The sequence below is a fragment of the Chelon labrosus genome (assembly GCF_963514085.1).
Source record: "Chelon labrosus genome assembly, chromosome: 16".
Taxonomy (NCBI): domain Eukaryota; kingdom Metazoa; phylum Chordata; class Actinopteri; order Mugiliformes; family Mugilidae; genus Chelon; species Chelon labrosus.
The window spans coordinates 22339374-22357083 of record NC_140349.1 but is presented as its reverse complement, the minus strand read 5'-3'; the positions used below and the strand labels follow the sequence as shown (position 1 = coordinate 22357083).

The window sequence follows — 17710 nt, the reverse complement described above, 5'->3', positions numbered from 1 at the left end:
CATTATATGGTTTTTTTTGTGCCTTGACTTGAAAAACACACTTTATGTTTACGTATTTTGATGTGTGTAAATAAATATCCATACACTTTGACCCCTGTGTGTTACTGTATAAGGTACTGAAAATCGATATGCCCTGCACACAGGATAAGCAAAAGCCAAATGAGTTTTTCATTGTTACTGCCAGTGTGCAGTGGCTGCTTTGTGTGCTTACTGATATTATGGCTTGTGTGCACCATCGGATACAAAAATACTATTTTTGAAAGAGTGTGAACAGTTTAGCAAAAAGTGTTTATGCAATTAGTGCAAAAACGTGCTTTTGCAAGTAATCTAATGTGTTTTGCTATTTGGGTGAAAGGTTTTGTGATTTGTGTGTAGAGTTTTGCAAAAAAAGCCAAAAGTTTAAAAAATTGCATCTAAGCTATCAGAAAAAACTGTAATCCAAATATTGTTTAGTGCACAAATAGCCCAGTGGTTCAACAAGGACTTTACAGTTTTTTCTGAATGCTTAAGCGCTAATCGTGATTCTTGTAGCACAATTTCTAAAACTATTAATACGTATAGCAAAACCACTCACTGAGTTTGCAAAACTAAAAGCACAAACACTGCTTTGCACTCAGTTTGCAATTTTGTAACATTCACTGCACAACACTCTTTTTGCGGAACTTTAAACACAACTCACTGCTTACACTCAATTACCAAATTTCCAACACACTCCTAGCAAAATTATACACATGTATGGCTATCATTACCACTATTTTGCCAACTGTCTGGCACACTTTCACATGTGAAAACTGTTTTAGATAATTAGTTCACTTTGCAATCAGCCTAAGCACTATACAGTTTTTTCTGATAGCTTAGATGCAATTTTTTAAACTTTTGGCTTTTTTTGCAAAACTCTACACACAAATCACAAAACCTTTCACCCAAATAGCAAAACACATTAGATTACTTGCAAAAGCACGTTTTTGCACTAATTGCATAAACACTTTTTGCTAAACTGTTCACACTCTTTCAAAAATAGTATTTTTGTATCCGATGGTGCACACAAGCCATAATATCAGTAAGCACACAAAGCAGCCACTGCACACTGGCAGTAACAATGAAAAACTCATTTGGCTTTTGCTTATCCTGTGTGCAGGGCATATCGGTTTTCAGTACCTTATACAGTAACACACAGGGGTCAAAGTGTATGGATATTTATTTACACACATCAAAATACGTAAACATAAAGTGTGTTTTTCAAGTCAAGGCACAAAAAAAAACATATAATGGAGAATATCACTGAGGAAAAAAAAAATCAGTCTTGTCTTCTTACGGGGTCTGGCCACAAAATTTCATCAACATCACATGCAATGTCTTCCATTGCTAGGCAGCGGGGATAATATCTCCTCGAGTGTCGTATCCAGGCCTGACATGATACCTGGTCAATGTCTACGCATGCCTCCTCCATTGCCTCTAGAAGGGCTATGCGCTGATGGGGGCGACGGTCATAGACCTTCCAGCGCCAAGAAGAGAAGAACTCTTCAATTGGATTCAGGAATGGAGAGTAAGGGGGGAGGTAGACCGCAATGAAGAGCGGGTGATCGATAAACCAGTTGCGGACCAGAACAGCGTGATGGAAACTAACATTGTCCCATATGACGACATACCTGGTCTGCTCTGGTCTCTGAATGAGAGTGAATATTTCATGCAGGGTGCCCAGGAATGTAAGAATGTGTGCAGTGTTGTATGGGCCCAGATTTGCATGATGGTGAACAACACCGTTTTGGCTGATGGCTGCACACATGGTAATGTTTCCACCACGCTGTCCTGGGACATTGATTATGGCACGTTGTCCAATAATGTTCCTTCCCCGTCTTCTTGTTTTGCTGAGGTTAAAGCCTGCCTCATCCACAAAAATCAGCTCATGACCCATGGCATCTGCCTCTAGCTCCATCACTCTCTGGAAAAGACAAAACAAATGCAGCACAGCAGGCCCATGCACAGCACACAGTATGCACTTCCAGATTCAGTACCAATGATAAGCTTACCTGCACAAATTCATACCGCAGTTGTTTTACACGTTCACAGTTTCTTTGAAATGGGACCCTATAGATCTGCTTCATCTTTATTTGGTTGCGTGCCAGTAAGCGAGATAATGCAGAGATGCTCACATTATTTATGTCCTCGAATGTTGTGTCATCCTCTAGTATGTGCTGCTGTATTTCTCGTAGCCTTATTGAGTTGTTTGCCAACACCATATTCACTATGTAGGTCTCTTGTTCAGCCGTGAATAGTCTTCTTCTGCCCCCAGCTACAGGTCGTCTAACAATTCTACAAAGTAACAATATCAGTATTTTTACAGTAAATGTACAGTATTGTTTCTCAAAAGAATATGACACTACTGTATTACAGTATACATAATGTAAAACTTAGTATGAAGAAGATACTGTACTAACCGATTCTCATTTCGAAATGTTCTTATGATGCCTGCTACAGTGTAGCGGCTCAGGTTGGGTTGAACCCGTTGGCCAGCTTCCCTTAGGCTCATGCCATGGTTTATGACATGGTCCACTATTGTAGCTCTGATGACATCAGTGATTCTATTTCTTACTCGTACTCCTTGCCCTTCCTCTCCTCTTTCTCCTTGTGCTTCTGCACCTCCTCGTCCTCTTCCTCTAAGCACACCTCCTCGTCCTCTTCCTCTAAGCACACCTCGTTGTCCTCTTCCTCTAAGTGCTCCTCCGCGTCCTTGCTGTCCTCCTCTCCCTCTTGCTTCTGCACCTCCTCCTCCTCTTCCTCCAAATTCATTTCCTTGTCCACGTCCTCGTCCTCCTGCTTCTTCACCTCCACGTCCTCTTCCTCGCCCTCCTCTTACTCTCACTCCTCTTACTCTTCTTTCTCCTTACATTGTTCTCCACACAAAAGGCTTACCTGTGGCTTATTTATAGTGCTCAGGCTGATTGCAAAGTCAAATAATTATAGATAATAGTTTTCACATGTGACAATGTGGCCTGACAGTTGGCAAAATTGTGTAAATAATAGCCATAAATATGTATAGTTTTGACAGGAGTGTGTAGATCATCTGGAAATTGAGTGTAAAGCAGTGAGCAGTGTTTACAGTTTTGCAAAAAGAGTGCTGTGCAGTAAATTGTATTTACACATACACAAAGTGTTTGTTACGAAATTGCAAACTAAGTGCAAAGCAGCGTTTGTGCTTTCAGTTTTGCAAACTCGGTGAAAGGTTTTGTGATAAATATTAATAGTTTTAGAAATTGTGCTATAAGAATCAATGTAAGTGTTTAAGCCATCAGAAAAAACTGTAAATAAGCCACAGGTAAGCTGTCTGTGTGGAGTACAATGGAAGGAGCAGGAAGAGTGAGAAGAGTGAGAATCAGAGGAGGCCGAGGAGGCCGAGGGAGAGGACATGGAGGTGAAGAAGCGAGAGGGTTAGAGGAAGTTAGAGGAAGAGGACAAGGAGGAGCAAGAAGAGGACGAGGAGGGGAAAGAGGAAGGGTAAGAAGAGTAAGAAATAGAATAACTGATGACATCAGAGCTACAATAGTGGACCGTGTCATCAACCATGGGATGACCCTGAGGGAAGCTGGCCAACGGGTTCAGCCTAATTTGAGCCGCTACACTGTGGCAAGCATCATTAGGACATTTCGAAATGAGAATCGGTAAGTACTTTGTAGCACTGCCATATTCTAATGAGAAACACAACAGTACCATACATGCAGAAATACTGAAATTGCTACTTTAAAGAATTGCTAGACGTCCAGATGTTGGGGGCAGAGGAAGAATGTTCACTCCAGAGCAAGAGACCCATATAGTGAACATGGTGATTGCCAATAATGCAATAAAACTGCGCGAAATACAGCAGCGCATAACTGATAATGAAAACATCTTCCAAAATATACACAGTGTAAGCATTTCTGCACTAAGTCGTGTACTTGCGCGCCACAGAATAAGAATGAAGCAAATTTAGAGAGTTCCTTTCGAGAGAAACACAGAACGTGCAAAGCAACTGCGATATGACTATGTGCAGGTAAGCTATAGTGTCATTGGTTCTGAATTTGGAAGTGCATACTGTAGTGCTGTGCATGGGCCTGATGTGTTGCATTTGTTTTGTCTTGTCCAGAGAGTGATGGAACTAGAAGCAGATGCTATTGGACATGAGCTACTTTTTGTAGACGAGGCCGGTTTTAACCTCAGTAAAACCAGGAGACGTGGCAGGAACATTATTGGACACCGTGCCATCATCAATGTCCCAGGACAACGTGGTGGTAACATAACCATGTGTGCAGCTATAAGCCAAAATGGTGTTGTTCACCATCATGCAACCATAGGCCCATACAACACTGCACACATTATTGCATTCCTGGACACCTTACATGACATGCTCACTGTTCAGAGACCAGAGCATACCCGATATGTCATCATATGGGACAATGTTAGTTTCCATAGGGCTGCTTTGGTCCGCAACTGGTTTACAGACCACCCATCCTTCATGGCACTCAACCTCCCTCCATACTCTCCATTCTTAAATCCCATCGAAGAGTTCTTCTCTGCCTGGCGCTGGAAAGTGTACGACCGTCATCCTCATCAACAGGTAGCCCCCAACAGGCAATGGAGGAGGCATGTGGAGATATTGACCAGGCATCATGTCAGGCCTGGATACGGCATTCAAGGAGATATTTTCCCCGGTGCCTTGGACTGGAGGATATCGCATGCGATGTGGACGAAATTTTGTGGCCGGACCCAGAAAGACGACATGATGTAGGCTGATTGTCTTTTTTTTCTTTTTTTTTTTTTGTGAAATCACTATTTTGTGTTTTGACTTTGTCTTGGTTTTGATGAGTGTGAATAAACACCAATACTTGAAGTTTGGATCCTTGTATGTTTACATGACACTATGACAAAAGTATGACCTCAAATTGACATCTATACACAGAGAAAGCAAAAGCCAGATGTGTTTTGTATTCATACCATCAGTGTGTAGTTGGCACATTGTGTGCTTAGTATATGATGGCTTGTGTTTACTGTTTGATACGAAAACACCATTTTTACGAAGGTGTGAAGAGTTAATCTAGCTGTGTTCGCTTTTGCAAGAGAACTGCAATGTTGTGATAATTTGGTGAAAGGTTTTCTTATTTGTGTGTAGAGTTTTGCAAAAATAGCCAATAGTTACAAAAAATGTGCTTAAGCAATCAGAAAAAACTGTAATCAAGCACTGGGAGGGCTACAGCTGTGGTGTTTTTGTGAGGGCAGCGCCATCTCTTGGGGATGCCTTATCATTTGTCACAGTGGACATGGCTTATGTGTGTTTGATTTGTCCTGTGACGACCACACGTATTTGGACATTTTTATTTATTAGTTTCATCAAAACTACAGAATTCTACGGAGAAAATAATTAATAAAGACTGAGGAAATTGATGAGTGTGTGTTAACTCACCAGCTCATAAATATCACGTTTTTACGCTTGGAGACGTTGCGCGCCTGCTGCGTCTTGTCCGTTACCAGGGGAGCTATGAAGCACAGGACCGAACACTTCCATCCGTCCATTACTATCTAACGTGCTGGTTTGTTTGATTACATCCATTATAATCAAAGTCTTTAAGTTGCCGTTAAAGCGCACCGATTTAAATTCCGTATTACGCATATCCTTCCCTAAGATGTTATTTGTTTTGTTCTTAACTATTTCAAACTGGAGCCAGTGTTGATCAGCGTCTTAGTCAACTTCTTCCTTTGCTCTATGACTGCTTATTATAGCACCACAAGTCCTTATCACGTCGCCCGGTGCTGGTCAAACTCAGCCTGCCCGTTTAGGTAGCGGATATACAGACACAGGCTGATTGTCTTTTTCTCACTGAGGAGGACAAATGAGACGAGCAGCCGCGGGAAGGAGTCAGAATATTTTTCTCCTCTCTTTCAGCATTTGTACACTCACATTTTTTTTCTTACTTTGGCTGGATTTTATAAATGAATAAATGGTATTTAGTTGGAGACCAATTCCTTTTACTAGTGGACAAAAGAAAAAATAATTAAATCCGTTCAAAGTTTTCTTCTAAGGACACATTTATTCAAGATATAACCATATAATGGAGAAATACAACAACACCTGGGCAGAACATTGTTGTTCTTCAGTTGTGTTGCTGCCAACAAACCCCACCCCTCCACACCTGCAGCACAGGTGCAGGCCACCAATCACATTCTAGAAAAAAAAAAGAATCCTTGGAGGGTTTATATGGAGCCATCAGATGCCAGTTTAACCAATAGTCAATACTGCCACACTTATAAAGTGCTAATTGGACCAGAAACGCATTTACTCACCAGGTAAGGGATACAATTAATTGTATTGCTTTTTGAAATATGTTATTTATATTTTATTACCTATCAGCTTAATACATTGGTTTATAATTGACACTTAATGCCATATTATTTTATCTTCTTTTTTTCCTATTCTTTTTTCTCTTCTTCGTTTTCTTCACCATCTTCTTCTTATCATTATTACTGTTATATATTAATATTATTATTACTTCATCATCTTCCTCTTTTCTCATTTTCATCTTCTTCTGACTACAGACTTGCAGATTGTAAAGATGACTTCATATACATGGATTATATGTGTCCTTTCTTTTCTGAACCAGTGACGGTTATTTCCTCAGTTCTTGCTCACTGTGTAAATTTCCTGTACCCTTTGTCGTCACAGACCGGAGCCGTTTCCATGACCACAAGCGTCACACATCCAGAATTATGCCAAAGTGGAAGATGATCATTTTAGTCCTGTGCTTCACAGGCATTCTTGTGTTTTTAAGAGGACTCACTGAGTTCAGTTTTCAGTTCACTGTTGACGATCGAAACCTCTGTGACACCTGTTTATCCCCAAACAATCGTCTGTGCTCGCACCCTATAAAACCCCCCGTTGAGCCGCTTTTGTCTGCGAACCACAACCTCTCGAAGGATGATTTCAAATGGTGGAAGGTAAGGACAGGACGTTGTTTAAGTCAGTGGATGAAAATGCGCCTGTGTGCCAGTCAGTGTTGGGAGTAACGCGTTACAAAAGTAATGTAATTACTGTAATGTATTTACTTTTTGCTGTAACGCCGTAATGTAAGGCATTCCAAAAAAAAGGGGTAATATTTTACTCGGTATAAAGGTCAGTAACGCGCGTAACAATGCATTTTATCCCGAAATGATGGTGTTTTGTTTTTATACTATCGCCAATAACACCACGAGATCAGCAGAGGAGAAAAATTCCGCGCAAATTTTAAAACGTTTCTTCCTGTACGGCTGAAGCAGGCTTGACGTCGGACAGTAGATTTGCCAGTATAGAGCGGTGCCACGCTAACATTAAGTTAGTGAAAAGACAGCAAAAGGACGAAAGCAGAAGACTGGAAAAACAACAATAAATGAGAGAACACATCGTCCTTTAATGTCAAACTACTGTGTCACAAAGCTATCATTTGGTTTAAAAAATAAAGAAAGACACTGAATTTAAATGAGAAGATGAGGTAGGAACAATAACAAACTTAAGGTCAATAAATGTCAAAAAAGCAACCCCTAGCAAGCTAACCTCCTGACTACCAGGAAAAAAAATATTATCCAATCACAATTTTATTTTTTAATTCCCCAATCTTTGTAAGGTAATTAGAATGCTGGAAAAAAAAAAAAAATTAAATAAGTTTTTATTTTTAAGATTTCATATAACTGATGGATGACATTTTCCTTAATGAGAAAGAGAAAGGCCCCACCCCTTTACATTTGTTATCATTGCAAAAGATGTAAATGTCTTCTGTATAGGCAGTATTAGTCTTAAGCCTTGGCTTTAACATCAACACACATGCACAAACCAAAAGCTTAATATAAACTGTGGACAGTGGTTGATTGACAACCTGCACTATTAGCTTACCAGAGAGAGAGAAACGTCAGCTAGTAAACTCCTACTGAACAATAACAACAACAGTAAAAGTTAGGGCTGCTGCTAATGATGTTTTGGTGCTGAGTGATAAAGTCAGTGGCGGTTCTACATTGAATTGAATTACCCCCCCCCCCCCCCCGTGCGAAAAGAAATGACACAAAACTTTGCACAAACGGCCATGTTTTATTATAACAATATAAGTGAAACAGAAACTTATATTTTTCAATTGCACCAATCCTTCAATAGAACATTTGAAAATCACACTTAAGAGAATCCAGTTATTCAACTATTGCAATTACAACAGGAAACACACTTTTTAAGGTGCACAATCTCCACCTCCAACATTGGTAGGTAGATGGCAGGTCTTGTCTAGCAGGGGAGGTGGGTGGCTCATCCTGACCAGTGGCAGAAGACGCTCCAAAATATTTTAGAAGTGCCCCTGAAATTGCAATTGAATTGCAACTGACATCAAAAGACCGTAGACTACAATATAACTCTTATACAAAACATCCATGAATTGCAAATTTAAATAAACATGCCCTTACATGCTAAATGTCTGTCATTAGACGCTATGTTAATCTATCTTTCAGGGAGGAACAATTAGCAGTCTTACGGTGAAATTAGATCTGGTGTTTGTTAAGACGAATTACTGTTGTATAAGCATTGCAAGCATCATAGCAAAAAGGCTAACAAACATATACCACCAATTAACATTAGCCCTTCATTCATGACATGGATACTGTAATCATACAGAGAGAACATAGCATTCTTTTACCTTTTGCTCGTTTCTCCTCTTCTTCTTTTCTTTTTTTCCTAAATTGGGCACCTGATTGCTTTGACCTTTTACTGTCCATCTCTTCGTTTATTTGACACTCGACAATCAACAGATTTCCATCCCGCAATGCTGTCACTCACGACCAGAAGTCAAGACTAAACCAATTCACCTTGGTGACCACATAATCGTTTTGTATTACCTATTTTTATTTGGCCATTTCACACAATTCATAAAAACGGAAACGTGCAGGAATTATAGGCCTAAAATATTTTTTTTTGGAATGCCTCACATTACGGCGTTACAGCAAAAAGCAATACATTACAGTAATTACATTACTTTTGTAACGCGTTACTCCCGACACTGGTCATTAGCAACAATCCTAACTTTTACTGTTGTTGTTATTGTTCAGTAAGAGTTTACTGACGTTTTTTTTCTCTCTGGTAAGCTAATAGTGCAGGTTGTCAGTCAACCACTGTCCACAGTTTATATTAAGCTTTTGGTTTGTGCATATGTGTTGATGTTAAAGCCAAGGCTTAAGACTAATACTGCCTATCTACAGAGGACATTTACAGCTTTTGCAATGATAACAAATGTAAAGGGGTGGAGCTTTGGTACCTTTCTCTTTCTCATTAAGGAAAATGTCATCCATCAGTTATATGAAATCTTAAAAATTATTATTATTTTTTTCAGCATTCTAATTACCTTACAAAGATTGGGAAGTTAGCTTGCTAGGGGTTGCTTTTTTGACATTTATTGACCTTAAGTTTGTTTTGCACTTATTGTTCCTACCTCATCTTCTCATTTAAATGCAATTTCTTTTCTTTATTTTTTAAACCAAATGATAGCTTTGTGACACAGTAGTTTGACATTAAGTCTGCATCTGTCTCCACCAGCTCTTACAGTATGAAAGACAAAACTATGACAAATATAACCAAACAGTGAACAGCCTGTTCCAGATATTCCCAACCACCCCAGGGCTTATAAAGCCCAGCAGTGGCGGCTGCAGGACCTGTGCTGTGGTGGGAAATTCTGGTAACTTGAAGGGATCACATAATGGACCTCTGATAGATTTCCATGATTATGTAATAAGGTAAATATTCACCAAGAAGAAAATCATATTTAAACTTGGGCCTCTTTTTAAAAAGATATCCAGGAGTGAAATGATTCCCCCTGTGCTGTTCAGAATTAACAGAGGTCACATTGAAGGCTACGAAGAAGATGTTGGGACCAGAACAACTCATCGTGTCATGTATCCAGAGAGTGCTGTGGATTTAGACAACAACACTCACCTTGTGTTGGCTCCATTCAAGATACAGCATATAGAGTGGCTCATACTGGCCATGACGACTGGATTTCATGGAAAGTGAGTCCCCTTCTTTTCAGGTTTTCATTTTAGACTGTATTAAATTATATGTATAAGTGAGCTGTCCCAGTTTGCAATAAGGTGTGTTTAATGTAATGCGGTAAACAGGACATCACAACAGGGACAATAATACGAATGAATAGAGATAATATATGTGCTAAACATAATTCAATGCATTATTAAAACTCAGTAACGGAGGCAGTAGAGTGGCAAGTAACCAGACACCTAAAAGCATTTCCTCAAGGGAATAGATCGTCCTGCGTGTCATTCTGTGTCATTCTGTGTCATTCTGCGTGACAAGGGAAGCCAAGTTAGAGGGCTTAGCCCGTGCTTACAGATGCTGAGTCATGATGCAAAACTACAATTCCACTTCAATCAGATTGGCTGTGTTGGATTACAACATAGGAGCAATTCCTGTTGGACTAGCAGAGCTAGACACACTGTAGTTATATTAATCCTGACAATTCCCTATTGTCAAGACTAGACTAGTACTAAGCTATTTAGTTTTATTAATACTATCTATTATGTGCTTCTGTTTCTCCTCTTCCTCTTTGTCATTCTCTCCCACCTCTAATCAGTTTGAAATTGGCACCGTTGTCGTGCTCATATACTTTAAAAAGTCAGGCGCACAGCGTGTAATGTAATTGAGATGGTAGAACTGTGTCAGGTGGGGTTCCCCTTAGGGAGGACTTCTACTGTCATTCAAAACATAGCACATTACCGCTGTTGCCTGCTGTCTCTTGACACATTGCGCCTCTCCTTGCAATGCACCATTTATATCCAAAGCAAACCAGCATGTTAGGCAGCGAGTCTGCCTGTCGTCTATTTCTGGTGTAAAACCATGACCTTTAATTCACGTTCTGTAATCTTCAGTTGAACAAGCTTCCCTGTCAGAAGTCAGGGGGAGTTAAAGAGGGGGAGGACATGGGTGAAATAATGAATGAACTGTCCTTGGAAAAAATGCGGATGGTTGTGTATGTTGCTGTAGAGTTTACATAAAATACATTATACAAATTAGAATCTCCTTGAATAGGCCCACAGGTCACATCTGCGTGATGAGCTTTTGGATGGTGTGTCAAGGGCTAGTATTTGAATTTGTCATTTCATGCTGTCCCCAACAGGTCCTACAAATCAAAAATAGTAGCCAACAAGGATTTGGTGAGTACCATTAAGCGCTTCACCGCCTGCAAAGGTAGCGACCCGTGTGAGTTTAAAGGCCGATTCTGATTGTCAACAGGTGATGGTGATCAACCCGGCTTTCATAAGATACGCTCACGACACGTGGCTGAGAAAGAAGGGCCAGTATCCATCCACTGGCTTTATAACTGTGGCTCTTGCACTGAACATTTGCCATGAGGTAAGTTCAGTCTTTGAAATGGAGCTGTCTTTGCAAAGTTGAAAAAGTTCTTGGTTTCTTGGAATCTTCATTCAGACATTGTCAACTACTACCTTATCTTACTCAGCAGTGGACTTGAGTACAACAGAACAGAAGATTTTAGGTTAAATGTTTGGACAGTGAGCTTTTGCAAAGTTTATATTTAGCCACACGCCAAGTGACCCCTTCCTGATGTCACCAAACTGAAGGAAAAAATTCACATAGTGGAAAATGATAGACCCTGACTTCCTCCATACGAGGTTTTGAGGTGCTTTACACGTCAATGCACAGTGGCTTCTGTTCTTGTCAGGGAGGGTATAACCCATGTTCAACAACCACTACTTGTGCTGTGCGGCTGAGGATTGGCCGTCACTTGGCTGTCACACTATATAAAGGCCTTTAAACCGCCTTTGAATCCTACCCTCACCCAAGTAAACAGCAGAAAATTAGGTCAACCGACAATGAACATGTGTGTACGCTGTCCATCTTAAGCTACAGCAGGTTTCCGCTCTCATCTAGCACAACTTGTTAAAACACTGTGTCGCCACTGATAGATCACACACTTGAAGTGCCTTCAAACCAGCAAAATGGAACAAAATGGAGAAAAAAACATTAAAAAACATAAATTTATGTGTTACATGAATTACTGTGTGATAAAGTTTCCTCATTGTTTCACAGAAATCTGATGTTTTTGTCTTTTGCCATCTTGTTTTTTTTTTGTTCCAGAACGGTTTGTGCACTGTATTTGCATAATCATTTATTAATTTTAATTCATGTTATATGTTCATTTTCCTTTTCACAGGTCCATGTGTTTGGTTTCGGAGCAGACAGCGATGGAAACTGGAGCCATTACTGGGAGGAACTCAAGAACAAAAAGCTTAAATCTGGAAATCATCCGGGACAAGTGGAGTATGACATTATCCAGCAATTAGACAAGGAAAAACACCTCACGTTTTACAGAGGGTGGTGAATTCCTTTTCCAGAAGTGAAAGCAGCCAGGCTCTCGTAGGCTAACACAGAAAAAAGAGACTATTGCTTTCATTGGGACAACGCTACGATCCCCCAGAGAGTGGAAGGAGGAAAGAAGAGATGAATTAAAAGAGCTGGCTACACTATCGACAGTTAAAAAATACCAATGTGCCTGCTATAAATTGTGTTTTTTCTTGTTTTCCGAAAATGTTAAAATATGACTTAGGCAGTTATGCTATGAGGCTAACGATACGATGGTTGCACTGTTTTTTGGCATGTTATTGAAGCAGGTTCTGTGAAGACAATACTGAAGAGAAATTTTTGAAGGTCCAGACTATTTATTTATTCTTTTAAATGTAGGAGTTGACTGGGCTGTATGAAGTTTGTACGAAATGGAGGATTTTCTCATGCACGGTTACAGGGTATCAAATAATATACTGTATGTTTATATTTATTTTTGAAGGGATTTACTTTCATATTTTTGAAGAGAATTTGCTCCTGTGTAGGAGAAAGGGTTTGTGTAATGATGAGGAATTGTTTATAGGAGCTTGTCAAAGGTACTGTAATTAACTCATATGGTATGGTCACACTTACAGTTTTGTCTCCACCCAAATCTCAACAACACATCTATATACCTCATCCATATACCGCAATACCATGTACACAAAACATGAAATACAGCTCAATCCTCTGAATCCTCAAGCACAGAAACCTTTAATTGTTGTCTTCTCTTTTCTACTTGGAACACTTTTCTTTGTGACGTGTTTTATTCTTCTGCGTCTTGCCGGTGGGACATATTTTTATGTAAATCACTTTAACTTAACTAAAAGCTACATCACTAACGTTGGTATAGATGATAAACGGGACAGAGTGGAACGTTGGGTTCAGTGGCTTTGGCTCTCAAAGTTATCATTTGTCAGTGTATTACATGTTTTATTTACATACATATTTTGTAATGAATGTTGAATTTTGGTGATTACTTACAGGAGAAAAAAAACAGTCAACAAGATCTTTTTCTCATGAAGTTAGCCTTTTGTTTTGGTTTTTGTTCTTTGTTTCTATGGACTCATTTTCTTGTGTCAACTAGCATGGCATGTTATTTACATGTGCCAGGCTGGTTTGACTTGTTTATGGCAAATGTCGTGGTGGCAAGGTGAATAAATCCGTCAGTAACCAAGACCTAAGGCCTTGTTTCTTTACATTCAGTGTAATTGTATTTATATAGCGTCAGATACGATCCATCTTTAGCTCAAGACGCCTTCCAGAAACCAGAGTCTGAAGACCCTCAGAGAAACAGGACCTTTGAATAGGAGTAAACCTTGAGCAGATACACCCAGCAGACTTGCAGGGACACGTCAGCTTGAGACGAGTCGGGTGGAGACACCAACTGAAGAAGGAGATGGGATGGAGGAGAAGAAAACAGCTGATGCAGATGAACAGACGAAGTGTATCAATGCTAAGGCAAACTGTACATGCAGGATATAAACAATGTACAAGCACGATTCTTCTGATGCATGATTATTCAGTCCAATGCTCAAAACACACAAAGTTACAGGTAGAAAAAGGACAGAGGCATGGAGTAATGTCAGTGATAATAGCAGTTGTCTTAGAGGACAGTTAGCTAGCACAATATACGAATATATATCATACACAGATCAGCCACAACATTAAAACCACTGACAGGAGAAGTAAATAACATTGACCATCTTGTGACAATTCAATGTTCTGCTGGGAAACTTTTGGACCTGGCATTCATGCGGATGATACTTAGACATGATGCCTTTATGCCAGATCGGTGTATGTAAGTGGGAAGATTACTGTCAGTGTCATTGTCAGTTTATCTATCAAGTATATATGTTGACCAAATGCCAGAAAAACAATTTGTTTTAAAAAAGAGATTTAAAATCTGAGACAGAGTCAGACACTTACTGTAAGTCTGTGTTCTGAAAACTGACAAAAGATTTGAAAACTACAAGGGACTGTGAAGACGAAAAAAGAAAAATGCTGTGCTAATTGTGTTTAGAGTTTTGAAAATGTGACCACTGATTGGACAAACGCTTGTTAGCGACTGAAAAAAACTGTAAGACAATATCGCTGCCACGATAGTTCTGAGTCTCAGCCATCGGATCCATTTGCATTTCACAGTCCGACTCATACACTCATACACGCAAAACCCTGCGTGTGTGTCGCAAACATTATGAGCACCAACTGAATATGATGGATATGACATGTAGGACATGTCGTTGTGGAGTTATCAGGTGTAATATCAGGACCAGCTCAACTAGGGTCCTCAGGCAATTAGTATCATCGAGTTTCTCATTGACTGTATCTAAAGTTTTTATCTAGCTGCTTCCGCCGTTCTTTCATGGTGTGGGGGGAATCATTATCAAGAGACCAATCAGAGACCAAACTATTTTATCGAGCATAAAGTATCGCTCTGCACATCAGACTCCAGTTGGACGCTAACAGGGTTCTCTACAGAATCATTAACGATGATTGCACCAGACTGGAGAGACAGTAGCACAGGGTCTGGAAATCATCAACTTCTGCAAACCACTGCCCCATGATATCTCAAATATGTTATTTATTACCATACCAATATTAAAACATGCTTGCACTCCACTAAGGTGAATGTCCAGTGACTGCGCTACTATCCCCACCTCTGCCTCCTCCTCTTCCTCCTCCCGAAATATTGTATTCAACTGCTCTTTGTTTTCTTTGGTCTCAGTCCAAGATAATATTTTTCTTTTTTTCTATCTTCCTTCAAGACTCACAGTCATTTCTTTCACCTCATCCACGAGCATGGCCCTACTGTTCCAAAGTTAGAACCGCTCATACCACTAAATTTGGTTTAATCAGCTCAGTTTCTTCTTGTACATACTCTGCTACGTCCATCCTTTCTCCCTCTGGCCCAGTCAGAGTTGTCTGTGCCCGTATTTTCGCAGCTGCTTGCATGTCCTATATTACAGTTTTTTTCAGTCGCTAACAAGCGTTTGTCCAATCAGTGGTCACATTTTCAAAACTCTAAACACAATTAGCACAGCATCGGACTTTTGTGGCCATACCATTCACACATTTCATGTCGTTTCCACACAATATGCAGTCAGTGAACATATTTTCACAATGCTTACATTTTCTTAACAGACCAGCTGTACCTAACAAAATTATGGATTGTTTTTGTATTATTTACGAATGTTAACACACAACATCCAACAATAGCAAAAACAATATTCCAAACCTTAGATACAGTATAAAAACCTCTTCTTCTGCAATGATATCAATTCAAAAACAACATATCTCAGCTGATAATACAGTTTTTTTCAATCGCTAACAACATGGTTTGAAGTCCACTGTTGAAGAAAAAAAACAATCCAAGTCTAGTTCCAAGTTTGCTGAAGTGGTGCAAGTTTATTGGAGTTCCAGGTCATGGTCAGCCTACTGACACAGAGTGGGTCTGAGACTGGAGACTGACCCTGAATGTAGGGCCAGAGCACAGATATACCCTGTCCCCAGGTGTGGTTGCATATTGGTCAGTCGAGGGCAACTTTACACAGGAGGGTAAACTCAGCGGAGGGGCAGAGGTGGCTCCCAGACATGGTCAGAACAAAAGGACAAAAGGACAAAGGAGTGACACTCAGGTAGTATGATCAGGAAACTCTGATCAGCAGGTGAGCAGAGGCAGGAGAGATCAACATATGGCTGGAATTGCCCCAGACGTGTCAATTTCAATGTCCCTTCTTCACCACCCAAGACTGGTACGTCTCTTCCTTCCACCCTATTCACCTTTCCTCAACCCCATAGAGGAGTTGTTTTCTGCACGGAGGTGGAAGGTTTATGACCATCAGCCACATGACCAGATGTCCCTCCTTGAAGCCATGGATGCTGGCTGCAGGGACATCACAGTTGATGATTGCCAAGGGTGGATCCGACATACCAAGCGGTTTTATCCCAGGTGCATCACCTTGGATAATATCAGATGCGATGTTGATGAAAACATGTGGCCTAACCGTGAAGATCGCAAAGATTAGATACAGTAATTTTGTGCTTTTTTTAGTCCCCCCCCCCCCTTTTTTTTTATCTGGGCTTTTTCCTGTTGTATTTTTTGTTCAGAATGCTCTTGTGTGTTTCATGGATATTTTGTTGCTGTAATGTAAGCAATACTGTAAAACTTTTTCTGTTCTATCATACAGTAAACAGTATTTCTACTGTGCCTCCTGTAGTAAACAGTAAAGGGAAAAAAATGATTTGCTTTTTACTGGAATGCTTTTGAATGTGAACAATACATGTGGACATACAGTTCCCAACCAAGAAATGTAGTGTAAAAAACAGTGGATTGCATGTTTTGCATGCAAATACCTGTAAAACTGAAGCATGAAAGTCTATGCAGTTTTTGTAATGTCAACAATAGCCATTATTTTGAAACCTGGTGTACTTTGATTCATTGCATGTACCTTGTGAAGTGAATTCTTTGACAGAATAATTTCATTTTGAGTCATATTTCCAGTGTTTTGGTATAAAGTTGGTGTGTGCAGAGAAAGATGTGTTCTATTTTGAAATGAAGAGTTAGTATATATTTAACAAAATGTGTTTTTGACAAGAAAATTATCCATTTGGCCAATTGTGTTTTGTAGGCATGAATTTGTGTTAAGAGTTTAGAAAAAATATCTGAAGTATGGGTAAGCGCTTGTTAGCGATTGAAAAAAACTGTAAAAATATAAAGTGACCTGTTAGAAAATATAAATATAAAGTGACCTGTTAGAAATATAAAGTGACCAGTAGAAGTAGAAGGTTTTTGTTTTTTTTTATAAATATGAGAGCTACAAATGGGAAAAAATGAATGAAAATCACAGTCACCAGATGTAGCAGAGGTAGACAGACATGGTAAATGACAGAGTGTAACTGGAAGGATAGTGGGGAACCATCGTCTCCCAGGAAGAAATGCGGTCGCAAAAAAATCCTAATTGACCGTGATCAGCGATCACTTAAACATTTGGTGAAATCAAATGGAAGAAAAACAACAATAGAACTCAGGGCTATGTTTAACAGTGAAAGTAAGAGTATTTCCAATGAGAAGGGAACTCAAGGGATTGGGACTGAACAGCTGTGTAGCCTTAAGAAAACCACTAATCAGTGAGGCTAACTGGAAAAAAGACTTCAATTTGCTAGAGAGCATAAAGATGAGTCCAGATTTACCCTGTTCCAGAGTGATGGGGGCATCAGGGTAAAAAGAGAGGCAGATGAAGTGATGCACCCATCATGCCTAGTGCCTACTGTACAAGCCTGTGGGGGCAGTGCTATGATCTGGGGTTGCTGCAGTTGCTCAGGTCT

General features: G+C 39.8%; 1 protein-coding gene across 1 annotated transcript; it reads left to right on the top strand.

Annotated features, from left to right (window-relative positions):
- Nucleotides 1-6251: 6251 nt before the first annotated feature.
- On the top strand, nt 6252-13561 carry LOC311501023 (CMP-N-acetylneuraminate-beta-galactosamide-alpha-2,3-sialyltransferase 1-like). The gene is made up of 7 exons (XM_084562673.1): nt 6252-6315; nt 6692-6963; nt 9569-9765; nt 9859-10038; nt 11160-11196; nt 11276-11395; nt 12216-13561. Exons 2-7 carry the CDS (start codon nt 6736-6738, stop codon nt 12381-12383), a joined length of 930 nt encoding a protein of 309 aa, XP_084418799.1. The 5' UTR covers nt 6252-6315; nt 6692-6735; the 3' UTR covers nt 12384-13561.
- Nucleotides 13562-17710: the final 4149 nt, after the last annotated feature.